Source organism: Oncorhynchus mykiss, chromosome 15, assembly GCF_013265735.2.
Source record: "Oncorhynchus mykiss isolate Arlee chromosome 15, USDA_OmykA_1.1, whole genome shotgun sequence".
In the NCBI taxonomy this organism is placed as follows: domain Eukaryota; kingdom Metazoa; phylum Chordata; class Actinopteri; order Salmoniformes; family Salmonidae; genus Oncorhynchus; species Oncorhynchus mykiss.
In genome coordinates, this window is record NC_048579.1 from 18,870,785 (window position 1) to 18,894,573 (window position 23,789).

Genomic DNA, 23,789 nt, shown 5'->3' on the forward strand with positions numbered 1-23,789 from the left:
GTCTGTCATAGTTGAAGTGTACCTATGATGAAAAGTACAGGCCTCTCTCATCTTTTTAAGTGGGAGAACTTGCACAATTGGTGGCTGACTAAATACTTTTTTGCCCCACTGTATCTGTGACCAAGAGCTGCATATCTGTATTTCCAGTCATGTGAAATCATTAGGGCCTAATGCATTTATTTCAATTGACTGATTTCCTTATAAAAACTGTAACTCAGTAAAAAAATTGAAATTGTTGCATGTTGCGTTTATATTTTTGTTCAGTGTATATTTGTCTTAAGGGTAGCTTTAGTGTAGCTTAACTTCTTCCAGTGTGAAGTAATTGGTTGCTTGATAAACTATATTTTCAGAATTGTACTAGTACCCCAGGTTGAAAACCACTGCTCTGTATAGACCCTCATACACTTCATAGTAACTCACAGAAGGAGAACACGCCAAGTCTTTGATAAAAATACATTTGTGTGATTTTTTTGGGGTGTCTTTTTTTATTGAACATTTCTAGAGCGGTAGTGGTAAAAGTCACTGTCCATGCCAGGGTCGAGGTCTCGGGCAGGATAGGAGAAGAGGTTTAGAAGTAGTTGACCACCCTACGGATGGACTGGATGTTGGGGTTCTGGGCCTGCCACTCGTTGTGACTGCAGTAGTCTCCTCTCTCCACGATGTACATGCGGCCGCGGAAGTTAGGCTCCTCATACATCACCCAGCTACAGAAGGAAACACACACAGGTTAGAAATGGTCACACACCTGCTCACTTCACACACTTAGAGCGGATGGAATAACAGTAATGAGGAAACATCTAACATCAAGCTGTAAAATCCTGAACTTCCCCTTTAATATTTAACTCCCTCCTGGAAAACAACTGTTGGGACCACAGGTGTGATTAGTGGTGTTAAAGTTATTTAGAAATTCAGCAGTGTCTATGATTTACCAGCTAGATCATTAGCATCTGTGTTCCAATTATGTGCCAACTTAATTAACACCATAACATATGCTAAAAGGTTGGATGTCTTGGCTCAACAAAAATAGATCCAAAAGTTGAATCACTATGAATTCATCTCTGCGTTTTGCCAATTGCTGTGTGTCTGTTTTTGTGCGCCCCTGCATGTGTGTGTTTGTCAGTGCCTGTGTGTTTGTCAGTGCGTGTGTGTGTGTGATTGCAGTCTGAAACTTAGGCTAGAGGTGTACTACTTACGCTCCGTCTCCATAGACCTTGATGGAGTTGATGCAGTTCTTGCTGAGGCCACGGCTCTGCAGGAAGGGGCAGTCATCACAGATCTCCACACACTGGCCGGAGAAGTTACAGGCCTCGAACAGCTCCATTCTGTAGTGCTCACCGTGCTGCAGAACACAGGAGAGGATTGGAGAAAACACAAGTTTTTCAAGTCAAATATAGGAATACTGTTATAATGAAGAAGATGAGAGACTAGAAGAGAGGAGATTAAATTTGAGGTACGTTTACAAATTGACAACACTACACCCAAACTGTGCTTTGGTCATTCACCCCCCGTATTGATCTAAAGTATCTTTGAGTTAAAGCAGAAAATGTCTGTATAACTTCAACCTCTCCTCATCCTCACTAGCTATCATCTTAACCTCTAACCCCTATCCTTTCGAGCCCCGTCTCTCACCATCTTGATGGGCTTACAGGAGCCCATGTGGTCGTTGTGGCTGTTCCAACGCTGGAACTCGGGGTATTCGCCGTGCTCCAGGATGTACTGCTGTCCCTTGAAGTCGGGGTGGTCGAAGCAGCGGAAGGCGCCGCTCTCCACACGGATGGAGTTGACGCGGTTCATGAAGCCACGGTCCTGGAAGTTATCGCAGTCGCCCCTGACCTCCAGCTGCCTGCCAGTGAAGCATTTTCCCTCGTAGAAGGTGATCTGTGATGGGTGGGTGGGTGGACAGGAGGAGGTTAACCCCATAGTTCATTAGTTAGGGTGGGGAGTTGGAGGTAGGATAGTGTGGTATCCAACAAACCTGGGTTCAGATACTACTTGTCATGATTATAGATTCAGTGGGTTTGATTGAGCTTTTCTGTTGCAATTTAACCAATATAAATGTTGCAAAAGTACAAACCCACCTGGCACTCCAGATAGGTTAAAGCAAATGCTTAAAGTGTTTGAAAGATTTTAAATCATATTTGAACCTAAGTCCTGGTGGGATACAAACTCAATTGCTCAATTTAACTATATTGCATCCAGTTCATGACTCAAAATGTAGTGAAATGGTCCAGAGCAGAGCGTTTTGGATCCCAGGCTAGAGGCTGGACGGACATGTGGATACTTTGTCACTGGAGTGTAGGTGTGGATTTGTATGTGTTGGCGTGGTGTAGTCAGTTCAGTATATAAAAACATTTTGTCATGCAGACTTGTGTCCATAGCGCAGGAGTCTGGTGACACCTTAATTGGGGAGGATGGGTTCATGGTAACGCTTGCAGCGGAATAGGTGGAATGGTATCAAATACATCAAACACATGTATTTGTTTCCATGTGTTTGATTCCACGTTTCCATGTGTTTGATGCCATTTCATTTGCTCCGTTCCAGTCATTATTATGAGCCGTCCTCCCGTTAGCAGCCTCCACTGATCTGTACAGTATATATGCTGAAGCATATATATAGATGAATAGAAGACTAGAATAGAAGATTAGAGTTGGCTTGCAGTTGGCTAGAAGTATGGATACAAGACTATGTTATCCTATTGGCCAGCCACCAACTAATTATCCCTACCTGCCATTGATAGTTTATTCAAAATAAAATAAATAAATGCAATTTCCTTGACCTTGCTTGCTCTTTTAGATATATCTATAACACAAGATTGACGGTAGAACTAGGAGCAGAATCAGAATGCACTCAAAACTTTCTCCAAATATTCACGATACAATATGACATTAATTCGCTTTCAACTCCTGTAACAGATTTAACTGTATTTCTCCCAGCAAGACAAACTGAGTAATTGCTCTGATTAGAATAATCTCTAAATCTAAAAATGTTCACCAGGGATTGCCTCCACATTTTATTGAGTGTTGAATTGAAAAACAAAAAAAAACACCTGTTTGTTGAATACCTAACCTCATGATGGTATGAGAAAAGTACATTTTCCACTTCCAAACCAATGTTATCACACCTGCACTAAATACCTGTAAATGCATACACTCCCAAACCTATGTGTTTATTGACTGGAGTTCTCTCTAACCAGGCAGTCCTGTTGAGGTTGGAAGAACTCTTTTCCAAGGGAGCCCTGTCCAGTCAGTTATGTCCCAGTGTTAGCCAACCTGATGCTGTGTGAATGCAGGTTGACCCAGATGCTGCTTACCTTTCCAGAATACTGCGACATTTTCCACTGGATACTGTCCAACCTGGCCCACAAGTAAGAAAGTGTAACAGTAAAAAAGTTGGACACCCCAATATATATGGCGGGGCGCGTGCCCGGCAGTATCGCGAGGCTTTCCGCACAAAGGACACACAATGGGGGACTTAGGGCTTTCGCTGGGTGAGCACTTTCCCCTTCGACTCTTGGCACTGCTGATTCTGGGCTTTGGCTGCAGGGGGACTGAACAGGAGACAAACAAAGGAATTTGCTTGGCCGGGGCTTTGTGCACGCCGTTTTGCACATGCTATGCTTCTCTTATGCTGAAGTTGAATGGGGCCTGCATGCACAGTGAGCGAGACAGAGAGAAGTGTGTGTGTGCATGTTAGAGAGAATGTGTGTGTCAGAGTGTGTGTGTGTGGTGGGAGGGTGGTTACCATGGCAACCAGGTGATGGAGAAGAGCGCGTGCAGAGCTCCAACAAAGACTTGGTATTCTCTTTCACTCTTCACACACTACTACTATGACCTGCCATTGTTCACATACACACAGAGTGTCACAGCCATATTTAGACGACCTCCGACCTCGGAAGTACTAGAACTGGCAGTGTCATTGTATTTGAAGTGTGGGGGACATTTGAATAGATTATCAGGAGATAGAATGCCGTTTCAAATCTTTTATGCCTTTTATGATTTTTATGACTTATATGGCTGCTATGCCAATAATGTATGGGGCATATAAATCTTGCTATCAAAAAGGTGCTAAAACTGTATGTTCGTGTCAAAACTATCTCTGTACATTCAAGGGAGAAATATAGAATTATACTCTCTTTAATGTCGTTAAATCATTTTCACCTTTAAAAACACCCATTGGGATATTGCAATATCCTGAAGTGCTTAAAGCCCTGAAAGATAGCAGAGAGAATGTAAAGAGATCTCCTGACATACATCACACAGTGCATTATGGTATTACATTACTACCCTTGAATCCTGAGGACTTCTATCGATCGACTACACATCCATTAGAGGATGTTAAGCACTTTTTAGTCTATCTCTCTCTCTCTCTCTCTCTCTCTCTCTCTCTCTCCCTCTCTCACTCTCTCTCTCTCTCCCTCTCTCTCTCTCTCTCTCCCCCCCCCCCTCTCTCTCTCTCCCTCTCTCTCTCTCTCCCTCTCTCTCTCAGCGTCCCATTAATTACATGGGGAATATAATGTCTGGAATGAGCATTATGATGCATTTTCATGACACTTTAAAATTAACATTAACATAACATGGGAAGTATTTAAATAATGCTATGTAACTGAATGTCTAAAATTAGAACAAAATTCAAAAGGTTGGCTCAACTTTCTAAATACATGGCTCTACTTTAGACTGTTGACATGTAGCCCAGGGACAATTGGATAGTTATAACCAATATTTTTGAATCTCCTCCTTGCCCTCTAATAAGCTAGGTTTTAAAACGGTTGAAAGGTTATGTGTGATGATGTAGTACACATGAAAATAACTTTTGCAGATAAATTCCCATGTTCTGAATAAAAAATACAAGTTAAATGGGTTTCCATCGCATTTTCAACTCTAATGATGGTTTTGTCACAAAAAATGTATAGCATTATATAGCGAATGTGCCCACTTTGGTCTTGGCAAGTGCTCTCTAGCCAACAGCTCACAGATACAGTGCGGGTATAGCCTACATGATGAGATCATTTTTTTATTTGTCAAACGGCAGCCAAGCATCGATCGTCATGTCACCAGAATACGACTCTCGATATTTATTGGAAAGAAGCATTAAGCTGATCATCGTGTGTCGTGTATTGATGTGACATACTGATATGATGTCACCACCACCCATTGTCGTGCCATTCATCTGCCGTCATCACCTCATGTTTCAGCATGATAATGCACGATGTTGCAAGGAGCTGTACACAATTCCTGGAAGCTGAAAGTGTCCCAGTTCTCCCATGGCCTGCATACTCACCAGATATATTACCCATTGAGCATGTTCGGGTTGCTCTGGATCGACATGTACGACAGCGTGTTCCAGTTCCCGCCAATTTCCAGCAACTTCGCAAAGGCATTGAAGAGGAGTTGGACAACATTCCACAGGCCAAAATCAACAGCCTCATCAACTCTATACAACGGAGATGTGTCGCGCTGCACGAGGCAAATGGTGGTCACACCAAATACTGACTGGCTTTCTGATTCATGACCCTACTTTTTTTAAGGTATCTGTGACCAATCCATAGATTAATTTAATTAATATATTTAAAATGGTTGCATGTTACATTTATATTTTTGTTCAGTGTAGATGAGACCACATGGGAAATGCTGAAAGCCAAGAAAATCAGGTGCCATTCATCACAGACTGATGAAAAGCTATATCCATACTCATCAAGCGAGCCAATGCCAGTGAAAAGGGTTTTCACATGCCAAATAAAGATAGGCAAGCGCAGCACACACACTGAGTTCACTGTGATACGGTTGAAGTCGGAAGTTTACATACACATAGGTTGGAGTCATTAAAACTCGTTTTTCAACCACTCCAAAAATGTCTTGTTAACTAACTATAATTTTGGCAAGTCGGTTAGGACATTTCTCCCAAAAATGTTCCAACAATTGTTTACAGACAGATTATTTAACTTATAATTCACTGTATCACAATTCCAGTGGCTTACATACAGAAGTTTACATACACGAAGTTGACTGTGCCTTTAAACAGCTTGGAAAATTCCAGAAAATTATGTCATGGCTTCAGAAGCTTCTGATAGGCTAATTCACATAATTTGAGTCAATTGGAGGTGTACCTGTGGATGTATTTCAAAGGCTACCTTTAAACTCAGTGCTTCTTTGCTTGACATCATGGGGAAATTAAAAAAAATCAGCCAAGACCTCAGATTTGTTTTTGTAGACCTCCACAATTCTGGTTCATCCTTGGGAGCAATTTCCAAACGCCTGAAGGTACCACGTTCATCTGTACAAACAATAGTACGCAAGCATAAACACCATGGAACCTCTCAGTCGTCATACCACTCAGGAAGGAGACGCGTTCTGTCTCCATAGAGATGAACGTACTTTTGGTGCGGAAAGTGCAAATCAATCCCAGAACAACAGCAAAGGACCTTGTGAAGATTCTGGAGGAAACAGGTTCAAAAGTATCTATATCCACAGTAAAATGAGTCCTATATCAACATAACCTGAAAGGCCGCTCAGGCTACGGTTTGCAACTGCACATGGGGACAAAGATCATACTTTTTGTACTCTTTTGCCATAATGACCATCGTTATGTATGGAGGAATAAGCAACATCTCAAGACATCAGTCAGGAAGTTAAAGCTTGGTCGCAAATGGGTCTTCCAAATGGACAATGACCCCAAGCATACTTCCAAAGTTGGGAAGATGGTATAAGGACAACAGTCAAGGTATTGGAGTGGCCATCACAATGCCCCAACCTCAATCCTATAGAAAATTTGTGGGTAGAACTGAAAAAGTGTGTGCAAGCAAGGAGGCCTACAAACCTGACTCAGTTACACCAGCTCTGTCAGGAGGAATGGACCAAAATTCACCCAACTTATTTTGGGAAGCTTGTGGAAGGCTACCCAAAACGTTTGACCCAAGTTAAACAATTTAAAGGCAATGCTACCAAACACAAATTTAGTGCATGTAAACTTCTGACCCACTTGGAATGTGATGAAAGAAATAAAAGCTGAAATAAATCATTATTATCTCTACTATTATTCTGACATTTCACATTCTTAAAATAGAGTGGTGATCCTAACTGACCTAAGACAGGGAATTCTTATTAGGATTAAATGTAAGGAATTGTGAAAAACTGAGTTTAAATGTATTTGGCTAAGGTGTATGTAAACTTCCGACTTCAACTGTATGTGGACCCGGAGAGACGTTGCTTGGGAAAGAGACTGCCATTAAATTGGGTGTGCTAAAAGTGGCTGTGACCATAGCAGCAGTGACAGATGTAAAAGTGCAGATAAAACAGCAGTAGCCCAAGTTGTTTGAAGGGGTGGGAAATGTCAATACAAACCAGATCAACCTACATCTAGATAGAAACCTGACAACAGTAGCACAGGCTCTTAGGCGTGTACCATTCCACCTGAGAAAACGATAGAGAAACTACAAAACATGGACTTAACGGAGAGAGTAGATGGTGCCACACGTGGATGAATCCGGTAGCGGTGGTGCCAAAACCGGACGGAGACATAAGACTGTGTCTGGACATGAGACAAGCAAACACAGCAATCATATGAGGCATGTACCCAATCGCCAGAGTAGATTCACTTTTGCAAGGAATGATTGGGTCTGTCATGTTCAGTAAACCGGATCTTAATGGGGCTAACACCAGAGTCAAGCGGCATAACGTTTGCAGTGCATAGTGGGATATACAGGTATAAAAGACTCATATTCAGTATCAACATGAAATAACAACACTGGCAGGCACAGAGGGGATGAAGAACATATTGGATGACATCATCGTCCACGCCACGGATCAGGAGACCCATGACCAGTGGCTACATGCTGTCCTCAACAGGCTGGAGAGCTGTGAACTGACTCTCAACTCAGGTAAACATGGACAAGTTGGTGTTTATGGGCATGATACTCTCACAGAAGGGCATCAGTCCTACAGCTGAGGGTGAGAGCAGCGGTCGAGTCCAGGGAGCCATCGGTCTCACAGCTGAGGGTGAGAGCAGCGGTCGAGTCCAGGGAGCCATCGGTCTCACAGCTGAGGGTGAGAGCAGCGGTCGAGTCCAGGGAGCCATCGGTCCCACAGCTGAGGGTGAGAGCAGCGGTCGAGTCCAGGGAGCCATCGGTCCCACAGCTGAGGGTGAGAGCAGCGGTCGAGTCCAGGGAGCCATCGGTCCCACAGCTGAGGGTGAGAGCAGCGGCCGAGTCCAGGGAGCCATCGGTCCCACAGCTGAGGGTGAGAGCAGCGGTCGAGTCCAGGGAGCCATCGGTCCCACAGCTGAGGTGAGAGCAGCGGTCGAGTCCAGGGAGCCATCGGTCCCACAGCTGAGGGTATAGAGCAGCGGTCGAGTCCAGGGAGCCATCGGTCCCACAGCTGAGGGTGAGAGCAGCGGTCGAGTCCAGGGAGCCATCGGTCCCACAGCTGAGGGTGAGAGCAGCGGTCGAGTCCAGGGAGCCATCGGTCCCACAGCTGAGGGTGAGAGCAGCGGTCGAGTCCAGGGAGCCATCGGTCCCACAGCTGAGGGTGAGAGCAGCGGTCGAGTCCAGGGAGCCATCGGTCCCACAGCTGAGGGTGAGAGCAGCGGTCGAGTCCAGGGAGCCATCGGTCCCACAGCTGAGGGTGAGAGCAGCGGTCGAGTCCAGGGATAAAAGGTTCGTACCTTTCTAGTCTTAGGTAAGTTAATTCCCGGCTTTCTATAGTCTCAGAGCCTCTGCGGAAGTTGATAAAGAAGGACACAACATTCTACTTCGGACCGGAACAGAAGACGGTGTTTCAGACATTAAAAGAGAAACTTAGGAGCTGTGCTTGTGCAAGAACAACACAGAGCAATGGTTCCAGTCTGTTATGTGAGCAGGAGTCTGACAGAGTGGGAACGCAGATATTCACAGATTGAGCGTGAGGCCCTTGTGAAAAGCTACACCCGTATGTATACGGCAGGGAATTTGATTCAGTGACTGATCACAAGGCGTTAAAAGTGATTTACAGTCTTCACTCAAAGCCATGCACTCGCATAGAACAGTGGGTGCTGAGGCTCCAACCTTATGACTTTTGTGTTGTCCACATACCAGGGAAAAGCAACATCGTTGACCCTCGTCTACTCGGAGTGACTGCAGTGAAAGAATCACACACACATGGAGCAGAGGAGTATGTGAGATGTATAGCTGTGAACGTAACTCCAAGTGCAATGACCACAAGGGAAGTGGAAGTGGAGGAAGCATTGGCTACAGATGAAGCGCTAAGAGGGGCGAGAAATGCTATTCAGACTGGGTGTTAGGAGACATGCCACGCAAATGCACCTATAGCAAATGAACTGTGTGTAATTGGACAGTTAGTCCTAAGGGGAAAAAACATTGTTTTGCCCCATGTAGCCTTAGCTCACGAGGGACATTAGGGCATTGTAAGTACAAAACTTCTCAGGAGTAAAGTAGCGTGGCTGGGCAGGGGCAAGGCCGCAGAGAGACATGTCAAGTCATGTCATGGTTGCCAGATTGTAGCACGACCAGACGTGCCAGAACCCGTGAGACCCACAGCGCTACCTGACGGGCCGTGCCAGGACGTCGCCACTGACCTATTGGGTCCACTACCAACAGTGTTGTGTATGTCAGGTTGACTGAAGTTTATATTGAATTGCAACGGGTGGGTCTAATCCTGGACGCTGATTGGTTAAAACCAACAATATATCATCCAAACACAGGCTTCTCAGCATTATCACTGAAGTAAAGGGGGGGGGGGTTGTCGTGTATTGATGTGACGTACTGATATGACGTCACCATGTCCGTATAAAATGCAGAGTTCTTGTTACACCGACAGTCTTGGAGTAAAGACATGTTGAAGTTTACCTCTGAGTCCGGTTGATTCAATTCAGAGAAATAACCTAATTTAGCACATGTTGCAAGTGTTGGATTAGACACAGTGCACTTTCACCACCCTGTGCCGTTCATTAGGAAAAACGAGAATGTATGCAGCAACCTTAGAATAACTGCTCAAACTCCCAGTTTTACTTCTATACGCGTTTGTTTAATGTCGAACGAACAAATAATCTGTAAGGCATTTATAAAACTGTACTGTTTGTGTTTCCATCACAGGTGTTGTGATTTTTTTATAGTATGACTTTAGAAATAACACTGTGGGCAGGATTGTTTTGCCATATTAGATCCATTCCCTTTGATCTCCCCAAGTACCTAGAGCAGGAATGGGAAACAACCCTACCCTTCAAAAGTTTGGGGTCACTTAGAAATGTCCTTGTTTTTAAAAGAAAATCCCATATTTTGTCCATTGAATAACATCAAATTGATCAGAAATACAGTGTAGACATTGTTAATGTTGTAAATGACTATTGTAGCTGGAAACTGACGATTTTTTATGGAATATCTACATAGGCGTACAGAGGCCCATTATCAGAAACCATCACTCCTGTGTTCCAATGGCACGTTGTGTTAGCTAATCCAAATTTATAATTTTAAAAAGCGAATTGATCATTAGAAAACCCTTTTGCAATTATGTTAGTACAGCTGAAAAATGTTGTCCTGATTAAAGAAGCAATAAAACTGGCCTTCAGACTAGTTGAGTATCTGGAGCATCAGCATTTGTGGGTTCGATTACAGGCTCAAAATGTCTAGAAACAAAGAACTTTCTTCTGAATTCGTCAGTCTATTCTTGTTATGAGAAAAGAAGGCAATTCCATGCGAGAAATTGCCAAGAAACTGAAGATCTCGTACAAAGCTGCGGACAACTCTTCACAGAACAGCGCAAACTGGCTCTAACCAGAATAGAAAGAGGAGTGGGAGGCCCGAATTATCTTTGAAAGACAGGGACCTGAAAAAGGGACGTTTCTTTTTTTGCTGAGTTCATTTAATGAAACTGCCAGTTGAGGACTTGTGGGACATCTGTTTCTCAAACTAGACACTAATATATTTGTCCTCTTGCTCAGTTGTACACCTGAGTCTCCCACTCCTCTTTCTATTCTGGTTAGAGACAGTTTGCACTGTTCTGTGAAGGGAGTAGTACACAGCGTTGTACAAGATCTTCAGTTCCTTGTCAATTTCTCACATGGAATAGCCTTCATTTCTCATAACAAGAATAGACTGACGAGTTCAGAAGAAAGTTCTGTTTGTATACATTTTGAGCCTGTAATCGAACCCACATATGCTGATGCTCCAGATACTCAACGTAGGACAGTTTTATTGCTTCTTTAAATCAGGACAACAGTTTTCAGCTGTGCTAACGTAATTGCAAAAGGGTTTTCTAATGATCAATTAGCCTTTTAAAATGATAAACTTGGATTAGCTAACACAACGCGCCATTGGAACACAGGAGTGATGGTTGCTGATAATAGGCCTCTGTACGCCTTTGTAGAAATTCCGTAAAAAATTGTCTGTTTCCAGCTACAATAGTAATTTACAACATTAACAATGACTACACTGTATTTCTGATCAATTTGGTGTTATTTTAATGGCCATTTAAAAAAAAAATCTTTCAAAAACAAGGACATTTCCAAGTGACCCCGAACTTTTGAACGGTAGTGTATATATAATTTTTTTTGCGGGGGGTTGGGGTTGTTTCTGGACAAGCCTCTGTCTCCGACAATGAAATGTATGTATTCTATGGAGGAAAGAACAGCTAGAAGTGAATTGTGAATCCTATAATTAGAAACCATCTCCAACTGGCAAATAGAGTGGAATATAATGAGTAGTAGATCTCTCGTGGACACATATTATTCCAACCCACCAGGTTTCCATTTCTCCTTGGTAACGTTAATTATCACCCCCCCCCCCTTCTGAGAGCTGGCGTGAGTGAATGTGTGGAGCAGTGTGATGGCACATCCCTGACTGAGTGGCAACATCAGCCTTTTGACAGGTTCTGAGGTAGAGGAGCCAACTGGAAGTAGAATACTGAACCCCTTATCTCTGGTAAGGGAAAATATATATCATATACTATATGAATTATATAATGTATCAAAACACCTTCGTGTGTATTCTGCTAATTTGTATAAAGCAAATTTTGAGAAATAAGAAAATCAAACTCTAGTGAAACAATATGCTGATTTAATGATTACAATCAAAAAAACATAATCAACATTCACTAGACTAGCAAATGAATGCTGGCCAACTATAGTGGCCATAATAATAACATTTTAAGAAATACAATATACAAACTTTTCAAGGGGAAGGGAGGGGCAGGGAGGTCAGGTAGAAAAGAGATTACAGGCTTTAAATGAGGCTAGATATTTCACCACATTTGGTTTCTCAGAAAAAGGGGAAGTCGGGGGGAGCAAGACGGGTGTACCCTAAGCTAGGATCGCTTGTTACTCTTAATGTCGAAGTCTTCGTCTGTCCTTCTGGAAATGAAAAAAGAAATGTAGAAAAGAAAAAGACAGATGTTTCTCGAGGGAGGAAAACAGGCAGTTAGCCACTTCAAGTAGAGGGATTTCCCAGTGTCCAGTGCTGTGGTTGGGGACGGTGTTCGAGGGCCTGGGGGGCCAGGGAAAAGGAGGGTTACATCAGGGAGCAGGATGTCCTGCCCTGGGGGGCTCCCCCCTCCATCTTCTCCGCCTCCAGGATGGTCCTCTTGAACACCTCCACCGCTGTCTGACTCACACAGAAAACAGGAAGTCAGAGGGAGGAAATGTCATATCACAACAGGGTTGTGCAGACGGGTTTTTTCTGCTCTGTGCTTGCAAATGCTACAATCTAGTGTAAACCAAATTGATAGATTCATTGTTATTGCTAGGATATAAAGAAAGTAGGAAATCCAAACATTCTAGATGACGAGAGGAATATTTGATACAAACACTATTTTGATATCATCAACACAGTAGCATTGATCAATGGATCCAACATGCCTCTTGTGGTACAATAGGGAAATAGCAACAATTCTGTTGAATGATGCGTCCAGGCCATGTTGGCAACAATTGCTCCTTCCTTTAGATTACTCTTCCAATTTAAATTCAAACTAGACTGTAATTGCCTTGGAACATTCTGTGCCAAGATGGCACCCATTACAATACTAGATGTCAAAACAGAGTTGGCCAAACTATATATCTATCTGGGAGTGGCTGGTGTCATCATCATCATCACCTGGTTCTCTTTAGCGGAGGACTCCATGAATGCTGCGTTCCATGAGTCAGCCAGCGCTTTTCCTTCTTCACAACTGATTACACTGAGGAGAGGGAAAAACATCACATTGACTACAATTAGCTTGTAACAGCAGCACAGCCTATAACCACAGTTCCTGGTTGTACTGAGGGGAACCCAATATCACAGTGAACACCATTTGCTTGTAACACAACAGTCTATAACCACATGTGGGAGCATTAGCTATAGGAGGGTAAGGCACTAATGGAGAAACTGATCTGTGGTCACTCTCCCTATACTGTCCCAGGCATTCACTACACCATCTCTCCTCCATGTCTTTTTACACTAGCCTGATCCAAGATCAGTTTGTCCTGTATAGTCAACTCCTATGGTCGCAGCCCAAACAGACCTGGGACCAGGTTAGATAGTATTGCGATGCTAAGATACCACCCCCCCCCCGACGGATTTTAACTGCATCGCATGAGTCTTTTTCAGCCGAGCCAAAATCTATAGGCTTTATAGCCTAGTGGCGTATCTGCTGACTGGTGTAACTGTACTACAGCACTCTGCATCCCTAACATTCACTCCTGGGATTTAATAGCCTGGAGTTATTGATTCATCCTAAGGTTCAGCCGGTTCCTCACTTCGCCTTGGCGCAAACCTTTCCCAGCCCTTGTTTAATGAGATCTGTCGGCGCACACACACACAAGATAATGCAGTTAGAAGATAAAGGGCGATATACTGTATGTACTGTTAAGCAGTAAACAATACAAACAATACAATGTATGTTACATTGTATATATCTAGTCTCTAGTCTATTTCAGGGTGGAATGATAGTTTGGGAGGTATGTGTTACTACGGAGAAGTCATTAGGAGAGACAGAGAAAGAGATACATTGAAAGAAATTGAGAAAGAAAGAAAGGGAAAGAGAGAAAGAAAGAAAAAGAGTGAGAGAGAGAGAGAGAGAGAAAGGGAAAGAGAGAGAAAGAGAGAGAGAGAGAGGAAGTGATCAGTAATGCCTTGATTACTTTAGTTGGCTAATAGAATTCTAGCCGGCCCCAGGGCTACTATGCTCCTGTATGTCTGTGTTTGTACTCACTCCACACTGAGAAGCATATGAATCCCTTCAACACTCCTTACAGCGTGCACATCATCATAATGGGGCCAGAGTGTGTGCATGCGTGGGTTGATGTGTGCATGTGTATGTGTGTGTGTGGAAGGGATGTCAGAGTAGCTGTCACTACTTCCCACTATGAGCTGGCTGTGCTACATTTCCTGTTTATTCTGGGAATGATAGAGGAGGCAGGAGGAAGGATGGATGAAAAAAAAAGGAGAGAGGAGGAACGAGGGAGAGCTATGAGTGAGTGACCCATTTTCAGAAGTGTGTTGAGCAAGCAGAGTGCACTGTTCAGGCCTGGTAAGAAATGACACACACAGGGGAAGTGGATCATGTCAGTTAGCAAGCTAACAATGTGCATGATATCTTAACAAGCTGAAAAAAAAAAAAAATCTGGATTTTTCTTTTTTTTAATTAAAACCGGACTTTCTCAAATCATCCAGTTCAGAAATTAGCTTGCTATACAAGGTCGGAAAGAGCAGATTCTAAGGTTTCTAATGTAAACAAACTCAAAAAAATAAGGACACGGTCTCTGTTTAAAAATACCACTTTTTGAAGAATAACAGCGGTTCCACACATTCCTCGGATACTCAAATTGTTTGGGAAAAATATGTATATTTTATTCAGTTATATTCCATTACATTCTTAGTATAACATATTTACATTGGTATTTTTAAAAATGTAACCTTTGTTTAACTAGGCAAGTCAGTTAAAGAACAAATTCTTATTTACAATGACGGCCTTTCCAGGACAACGCTGGGCCAATTGTGCACTGCCCTATGGGACTCCCAATCACAGCCGGTTGTGATACAGCCTGGAACCGAACCAGAGTCTGTAGTGATATATTTGTGTTGAATGTGATCAGGGCAGGGGAATGTAAGTTTGTCTAGTCTGTTTAACCCCCTAGAGTCTATGTCCACACCCATGCGGACATCTAATTAACATAATCATTAAAAATCCCCAACAAAATCTGTCTGTTTATAAGCTATATATATTTTTTTTTTGCATGGGCTGTGTCTGCATCTGCGCTGGAAGGTGGCTGAGCTACAGCGGTGTTTGCCAGACTATGAGACATCCTGAGAACCAGTCTTCTCACAAAAACATCTGTAGCGTCCAAACGGTTTGGCCTAGAAACTATGACCAATCTATGGAAAGATGAGACTCTAACGAACACGTACAGTACATGTCGGTTGTTGCTCTAGGACATCCAAGAGGTCTCACAAGAGGTCTGAAGATAGTGGAAGTACATATGGATGTAGTTTAGTGCCTAACATTTTTTTTGTATGGATAAAAAAACATAATATTTTCCTGATCTTTTTGATCTTAAAAACAAACTTCCTTTTGATTTCTTTTTGACCATCGGTTTTTCCATGTATAAATCTATTATCCAATGTTTTTCTATGGGCTAATAGCAGTAAGGCCAAATTCAATGTTTCATCAAATATTTGTATACATTTTTGGGGGGTAACACTTTACTTGACGCCCAGTGTAATAACACATAATGACAGTCATTACCATGTCATAATGGCATAACAGCTTATATAACTTGTGTTATGACATAATATGGTCATAACACTGTCATGACCCATATTATTTACTACATATATTGACTGGAACGAATTGCAAAAAAAATCACTGAAGCTGGAGACTCATATCTCCCTCACTAACTTTAAGCACCAGCTGTCAGAGCAGCTCACAGATCACTGCACCTGTACATAGCTCATCTGTAAATAGCCCATCCAACTACCTCATCCCCATACCGTTATTTATTTTGCTCCTTTGCACCCCAGTATCTCTACTTGCACATTCATCTTCTGCACATCTATCACTCCAGTGTTTAATTGCTAAATTGTAATTATTTCACCACTATGGCCTATTTATTGCCTTACCTCCCTTATCTTACCTCATTTGCACACACTGTGTATAGACTTTTTTTCAATTGTGTTATTGACTGTATGTTCGTTTATTCCATGTGTAACTCTGTGTTGTTTGTGTCGCACTGCTTTGCTTTATCTTGGCCAGGTCACAGTTGTAAATGAGAACTTGTTCTCAACTGGCCTACCTGGTTAAATAAAGGTGAAATAATAAATACATAAATATTGCGTTATTTTATGGCTGGTTATGACACCTACATAACAGTGTCAAAACCCACATTTATTCAAATGAGTTTTTTTCCCTGCCAAGAAGTTTCCTTTCATTGGAACGTTTGTTTCTTAAATCCATTGTTGTTGTAATGAATTATTTACAGTCATGTGTCACTTTATTTGGACAACAAAAATACACTTCATGTCATTGTCAAGAAGTATTATGACCATCGTGATCATATAAGCCACTTAGGCCTGTCACATACATGCCCTTACGTCAGTCATCAGTCACAAAGAGGGTGTCTTGTACTGCTCCTGAAATCTGCTGCTGCATTCATCCCAGTCATCAGATACAGAGCATTGGGGTATGTAGGTGCATGTCTGACACCAATGACATCAATCATTTACAATTATAATTTAATACCTCTTCCCCCTGTTTCCTCTCTGTACCCCACTGATGCGACATTTGAAAACCCCTTGGTTAACATAGAGATTCGGGGAACATCAGAAGGTGGGGGGAAATTAACTATATTCTGGTAATCCGACCAATTGAACATATGCGGTGGTATTGAATATGATGTCAGTTCGGTTGTCATCTGGGACATTCTCAATCAATGATAGGAAGACAAACTCTACAGTGGAAACTTTCAGATGAGACTGAATTAAGGTGATGATGAATATTGACTGCTATTGATGTAAAATATTACTAGCTCTTTAAGAGTTTATTCGGAAGATAACAGCTCTATAAATATTATTTCGTGGTTCCCCGGACTCTCTAGTTAATTACATTTACATGATTAGCTCAATCAGGTAATATTAATTACGGAGAAAGGATTTTATAGAATAACATGTCATATCACTTAGTCCGGCATAGCCAAAGACACGACACTATGATGTAATGGAATGTTTTGCCTTGTGTGGTAGGTTTTGACACCCTAATGTAGGTGTCATAACCAGCCATAAAATAACTACTGTGGTATGTTTGGTCGATTTTTACACTCCTATGTAGGTGTCATAACCAGCTATACAATATATGTGTCATGACAGTATTATGATCATATTATAACAGGTTCTGACAAGTTATGTCTGCTGTTATGACATGGTTATGACCGTGTCACAACGTGTTATGATGCTGGGTGTCAAGTAAAGTGTTACCTTTTATTTTAAATACCTAAACGGGTCCTAAAATTCCACATCAAATAGTTCAATGATCCTTGATATGGAACCCCCCTATTGATTTCATTTGCTTGGCGTAGCCATGTAGCCTATAGGCTGCACAGACCAGTAACATAATTGTATATTCAATGGATACAATTTTTTTTTAAAGATGCCCAACCAAATCTGCACACCCCTCCTCCCACCCGTCACCAGTGCTGGCTGCACAACAGGATGCAAGGCATGCAGTATGCCGGTAAAAATGTGGTCATATAAACATTGCCCGATTTATTATTTTTTATACCGTAAATTCTGTCCGAAATAGGTATAACTAACGTCACGCTGACCCAAACACACAGCAGACCGACCTGATCCTGCAGTCTTTAAAACAGAGTCAGAGCAAAAGACAGCTGAGAGCAGACCGGTCCAGTTTCCCAGGCTAGCGTCAAGGTCTAAAACAGGCCAGTAGTCTAGTCTAAAAGAGACAGGACAGCCAGGGAAATGGCATATACATTTCCCCTCCCTGCCAAATATGGCAAGATGTGGGGATTTTATGACAAGGCCTATAAAACTCCAGCAGATCAAGTCCTAAAGGTTTATTCCAGCCCCCCACCCTCTGCTGAAGCAATATACTTTCTCTCCATTTGGTCCTGTCTGTGAACTAAATGTCTTTGAACAGGTCTCCACGGACTCGTACAAACATAACGACAGACAGTAAGAACATTAAATCCCAGTTAAATCTCATTTAAAGCTGAAAATGGAATAAACTGTCTGGTTCCTCTGGGAAGACTAATGGTGTGTGTGTGTTTGTGTGTGTGGCATACAGTACCGTTCCATGTGTAGATCTTTCTTGTTTCCGACCAACATGATGGGTACTCTGCAGAAGACAAAAGTCCTGTTAGTCATATTAATCAGGTATTAATCAGATAGAAATGTTTACAGACAGGAGAATAAGGTACTTACTGTACTTTACCAACCATATCCAATAATTTTTCGTGGATAACTTTTATTACTTCAAAACTGCAGCAGAAAACAAAAAAAAAGGTAATTCAAACCTTTATTTAACAGCCAAAGTAACAAGTGAAAACATTCAACAAAGTCCTAGTGTACAGTAGACAAGACGAGTCTCAACACAACAATCAATTCTCTGAAGAAATCTTCCAAAGGTAAAAACTTAGAAGACTTGAAGACTCTCTCTCGTGCTTAAATGCATCCTTTATGGGAGAAAAGGTTGACATTGACAAATGTAGTGTGGTCCGACACAATAATCCATGTCAAATGGCTGCATTCTCCTATCCCGGCCGCTCCGTGTGTGTGTGTGTGTGTGTGTGTGAGGAGTACATTAACGAACGTTGCCTAACAAAGACGGTTGCGGTTGACCCATTGCTTGAATCTGTATGATAGGCTACTAAGCATATCAAATCTTTCCCAAGAAGAACCATCAATCTGTGCCATAGGTTGTAATGTAGAGGCCCACTGTATATAATACAGACAGGCCTGAAGCATGGTTTGAGACGCAATTTAAATAATGAATGTTGAGCCCCGGGCTGGTCAGTAGAAATGCATAAAGCAATGGAGACATTAAGTCAACTTGACAGCATTAACTGGCCAGTGGAAAGTAGAGAGACGTGATGGGATGTGGTTAGGAACAGCTTTCTCCAGGGAAAGTCTCCCTAGGCCCGCTCCCATGGCAACTACCATAGGACCCAGGGGGATTTAGGATTAAACACACTCTCTAGCCTAGACTACAGTATGATGGTCTTACACAGGACAAAGAGTTTGACACAGTATGAATCCTGTTGTCATTTAAGATGTCTGATGTCTGGAGGCATTACAGGAGAGAAAGTGCAGCTTTGATGCACTTCTGTATTTAAAAGAGGAATAACGGGACATTTCGAAACATCTCGGATTCGTTCAGGGATAGCGAGGTCAAGCTAGCGTGAGAGCTAAGTTACAGGGTTATAACAGCCCCCCCACTCACTGCAGCGCTAGATAGAACTTTGTGGAATAACGCACATCTACAAAAAATATAAACATTCTGTCACAGCTAAAATACAACAGTCGGGAAGTCCAATCGATTGTGAGATATAGCATATACATTTTGTGATAAATGTGGGTCACGGGTTCACAACTGTACCTTCTCTGAGATCTCTGCCAAGCAAAGAATTTTGGAATATATAAATTGCGCAATAGGCTATAAGGCTTTTACAAGGTGGGAGTTCATCCTGGTTCAAGTCCCGTGCACGAAACACATCTAACGAGCTGGAGAAATGTACAGTGCATTCGGAAACTATTCAGACCCCTTCCCCTTTTCCACATTTTGTTATCTTACAGCCTTATTCTAAAATATATTTATATATATTTTCCAACAGGAGAACGACCTTAAGCACACAGCTAAGGCAACGCTTCGGGACAAGTCTCTGAATGTCCTTGAGTGGCCCAGCCAGAGCCCGGACTTGAACGAACATCTCTGGAGGGACCTGAAAATAGCTGCGCAGCGACGTTCACCACCCAACCTGACAGAGCTTCATAGGATCTGCAGAAACTCCCCAAATACAGATGTTCCAAGCTTGTAGCATCATACCCAAGAAGACGCAAGGCTGTAGTCGCTGACAAAGGTGCTTCAACAAAGTACTGAGTAAAGCGCCTGAATACTTATGTTAATGTGGTATTTCCGTTTGTATTTTTAATACATTTGCAAAAATGTCTAGAAACCTGTTTTGCTTTGTCATTAGGGGATATTGTGTGTAGAATGACAAGGGAAAAAAACAATGCAATCAATTTTAGAATATGTCTGTAACGTAACAAAATGTGGAAAAAGTAAAGGGGTCTGAATACTTTCTGAATGTATGTTACGGCCGTCGTTGAATGAGTGAGACCAAAGCGCAGCGTGGAAAGTGTTCATCGTACTTTATTAAATGAGCACCAAAAAAAACAACAAAATATAAATGAAACGTAAAGCTCTGTGTGCTAAACAACAACTATACAAAGACAAGATCCCACAAACTAGGGTGGAAAACAGGCTGCCTAAGTATGATTCCTAATCAGAGACAACGATAGACAGCTGCCTCTGATTGGGAACCCTACCCGGCCAACAAAGAAATAGAAAACTAGAATGCCCACCCAAAATCACACCCTGGCCTAACCAATAGAGAAATAAAAAGGCTCTCTAAGGTCAGGGCGTGACAATGTACTGTACACCGAAGCAAAGTGTCACCCACATTTCAGATAAGAATATCCGCCTACCTATGTCATGTCAACCATCCATCCAATTAAAATAATTCCAGGTGTCCACCTTTTGTCTTGATAAACTTTCACATGGTCTGTTCCATGGTATGGGGTAATCCAATGAGCAACACTGTAGCTGTTGATTGCAGTGATCATAATTAGTCACGTATGCTATATATAATCAATACATTACTTTTCAAGGAGTAGGGTATTTGATGCAAACATAGGCTGTAAGAACACATTTCCATTTGATCAAATTCTGCCTACATTATAACATTCTCTTGCAAGTCCCCTGCATAATTGAGTAAATTATTGTCATTCTTCTGCAGATTTGAACATGTAAATGTTAGTTAATAATACTTTGACAGTGAGCATATATCACATTTCAATAGACGCACGCATCAGTGTCTAGGCTGTCTATTATATCTGCAGCCAAAATGATTTCACAACGATATGTTTGCTGTCAGCTGGCTACAGTAGGAAAGTTACAATCTAACTACACATTTGCATACATTTGCCTTATAACCCATATATGTCATCCTATGAAATTCACATTACGTTGCACACTCCCTAGTCTTTCCCTCTCATTTTAGTAGATACTGTATATTTTGCCATAATGATCTGATTACACCATGCAACGAGGGATGTAGCCTACAGTCAGAGAGGGAAGATGGACAATGTTGATTGGCAGATGAAATTATGTCCAATGAGGTTGCAATGTAAAAGTGGGAGGCGGGATTAGGTTGGCTCCTTTCCTCCTAGCTTGGTTGAGATCTCAGAAACGGTCATATTGTGAACCCGCGACCCAGATTGATCACATATAATGGGCATGCCACATCTCACAATCGATTGGACTTCCCGAATGTGGTGCTTTTGCTGTGACAGAACGTTGAGATTATTTGTAGATTTGAGTTATTCCACAAAGTTATATTTAGAACTACAGTGAGTGTGTGTGTGTGTGGGGGGGTGGGGGGGGGGCTGTATAACCCTGTGAAGTAGCTCACGCTCTAGCAGCTCTCGCTCTACCTCGCCCTCCCTAAGTGAGAAAGGTACACACTTTGACAAGACAGTCCAGGAGTTAGGAACATAGACACATTTTCACAATGTGCCGTTATTCCCCTTTAAATCTGTCCAAATCCGATCAGATTTCTACTGCTGCGCCCAGGAGAACTTTTCCACTTTTTCATTCTCATATTAACAGAGCGAGAGAGGGGAAGAGAGAGAGGGAGAGAAAAGGAACAAGGGAGTAATTGAGTGATGGATGGAGTGAGGCGAGAGAGTTGGATGGAGAGAAATGCCCGGTGCGAGGAAGAGAGAATAAATGGTGTGGTTAAGAGAGAGGAGAGAGATAGATGGAGTCATTTTATTTAAATCTCCAGCTGATATGGAGGCAAGTTAGCACACACACGCCTGCATGCGCAAACCCACAGCTAGAAATGACCATCTCTGATTCACATCCACGCTACATCTATTTTAGCTACGCAGGAATACCTGTTCTGTACTACCACATACAGGAGCCCTGTTCTATAGAATAGCATACAGACAGACATATAATGCACAGATCAATAATAGCGTCAATGGTTGATTCATGCCTTTTACTAGAGAGATAAACACTAGATCGATTCAGAGAAACCTTGAGCGGCTAGCTCTCTCAGGGATGAATCCACATGGGTTCATTTTGCAGTAACAATGCTTTAGCAGCAGTGTGAAGGAAGGAGAGGGCGAGCGGAGTTACCTACCTTTTATTGGAAGTGACAGAATACACCAAAATGTAGCCGTTGATGTCTATGGAGTAGGTCTGTGGGAAAATGGAGTATTCATCCTGCCGAGAGTGGAACATCACAAATATAAAGTAGATGTTCTATGATAGTAAAAATGTAGGTAAAAAATACAAGACAGTGTAATAATTCCATGGAAGCGTTCAGAAATAAACAAATTCATGGGACCAGCGCTGTTGCGAACTACTAGCGCCGTTGCTAACTAGCAATCCCGTTGTCTTAACCTTGTAGTCTTCAACCTAGGTAAAAAAACATTTGGAAATCTAATCTACACCTGGTATTAAAAATAACTTTTCTGCCAATTACATTAGAGCTCACATAATATAGTGGCCCACTGGCAGTCTGACCACAACATTCTGATATGCGAGTGATCCCTCTACTGGTAAGAAGGACTCACCTGTCCGGCTGTGTCCACCAACTGCAGGAGGTACTCCTGACCATTCACTGTGATCATCTTTGTAAATGCTGAGGAAAGAGAAAGGTAGAGCACAGTAGCTCATTCATTATCATGATCTTACACACATTTACATTACAACTCAGTTGGGATATAGAATTACTCTTTGGTACTCATGCCAGACAACTACAGGGTGGAGAACAAGTATTTGTTACACTGCCGATTTTGCAGGTTTTCCTACTAACAAAGCATGTAGAGGTCTGTAATTTTTTATCATAGGCACACTTCAACTGTGAGAGACGGAATCTAAAACAAAAATCCAGAAAATCACATTGTATGATTTAAGAAATTAATTTACATTTTATTGCATTGCATAAGTATTTGATACATCAGAAAAGCAGAACTTAATATTTGTTTGCAATTACAGAGATCATACAGTGCATTGCGAAAGTATTCGGCCCCCTTGAACTTTGCGACCTTTTGCCACATTTCAGGCTTCAAACATAAAGATATAAAACTGTATTTTTTTTGTGAAGAATCAACAACAAGTGGGACACAATCATGAAGTGGAACGACATTTATTGGATATTTCAAACTTTTTTAACAAATCAAAAACTGAAAAATTGGGCGTGCAAAATTATTCAGCCCCCTTAAGTTAATACTTTGTAGCGCCACCTTTTGCTGCGATTACAGCTGTAAGTCGCTTGGGGTATGTCTCTATCAGTTTTGCACATCGAGAGACTGACATTTTTTCCCATTCCTCCTTGCAAAACAGCTCGAGCTCAGTGAGGTTGGATGGAGAGGATTTGTGAACAGCAGTTTTCAGTTCTTTCCACAGATTCTCGATTGGATTCAGGTCTGGACTTTGACTTGGCCATTCTAACACCTGGATATGTTTATTTTTGAACCATTCCATTGTAGATTTTGCTTTATGTTTTGGATCATTGTCTTGTTGGAAGACAA

General features: G+C 42.0%; 2 protein-coding genes across 4 annotated transcripts in view; both read right to left on the minus strand.

The window, feature by feature from the left end:
• Nucleotides 1–441: 441 nt before the first annotated feature.
• crygn2 (crystallin, gamma N2) lies at nucleotides 442–3,440 on the minus strand. Its single transcript, XM_021562584.2, has 4 exons — nucleotides 3,312–3,440; nucleotides 1,630–1,878; nucleotides 1,194–1,339; nucleotides 442–704 (listed from the first exon to the last, which is right to left on the minus strand). Exons 1-4 carry the CDS (start codon nucleotides 3,330–3,332, stop codon nucleotides 569–571), a joined length of 552 nt encoding a protein of 183 aa, XP_021418259.1. The 5' UTR covers nucleotides 3,333–3,440; the 3' UTR covers nucleotides 442–568.
• An 8,581-nt stretch (nucleotides 3,441–12,021) lies between these two features.
• LOC110489739 (GTP-binding protein Rheb) overlaps nucleotides 12,022–23,789 on the minus strand; it is a 34,051-nt gene continuing 22,283 nt past the window's right edge. For 2 of the 3 annotated variants that reach the window (XM_021562587.2, XM_021562585.2), the window contains 6 exons: nucleotides 22,830–22,897; nucleotides 22,394–22,476; nucleotides 18,390–18,446; nucleotides 18,256–18,303; nucleotides 13,074–13,155; nucleotides 12,022–12,584 (listed from right to left, as the gene is read on the minus strand). In XM_021562587.2, coding sequence (XP_021418262.1) covers nucleotides 12,492–12,584; nucleotides 13,074–13,155; nucleotides 18,256–18,303; nucleotides 18,390–18,446; nucleotides 22,394–22,476; nucleotides 22,830–22,897 — 431 coding nt within the window. In that variant the 3' untranslated portion in view covers nucleotides 12,022–12,491. The remainder of the gene's footprint in view (nucleotides 12,585–13,073; nucleotides 13,156–18,255; nucleotides 18,304–18,389; nucleotides 18,447–22,393; nucleotides 22,477–22,829; nucleotides 22,898–23,789) is intronic. The other variant, XM_021562586.2, reaches the window with a different exon arrangement.

What these genes read in the sequence shown, in the direction of transcription:
- crygn2 (XM_021562584.2), bottom strand. Translation starts at nt 3,332, where the DNA reads ATGTCGCAGTATTCTGGAAAG. An exon ending in TGTCGCAGTATTCTGGAAAG is followed by an intron (nt 1,879 to 3,311) that starts GTAAGCAGCATC and finishes CACCCATCACAG; the next exon opens with ATCACCTTCTACGAGGGAAA. An exon ending in CCTGTAAGCCCATCAAGATG is followed by an intron (nt 1,340 to 1,629) that starts GTGAGAGACGGG and finishes TGTGTTCTGCAG; the next exon opens with CACGGTGAGCACTACAGAAT.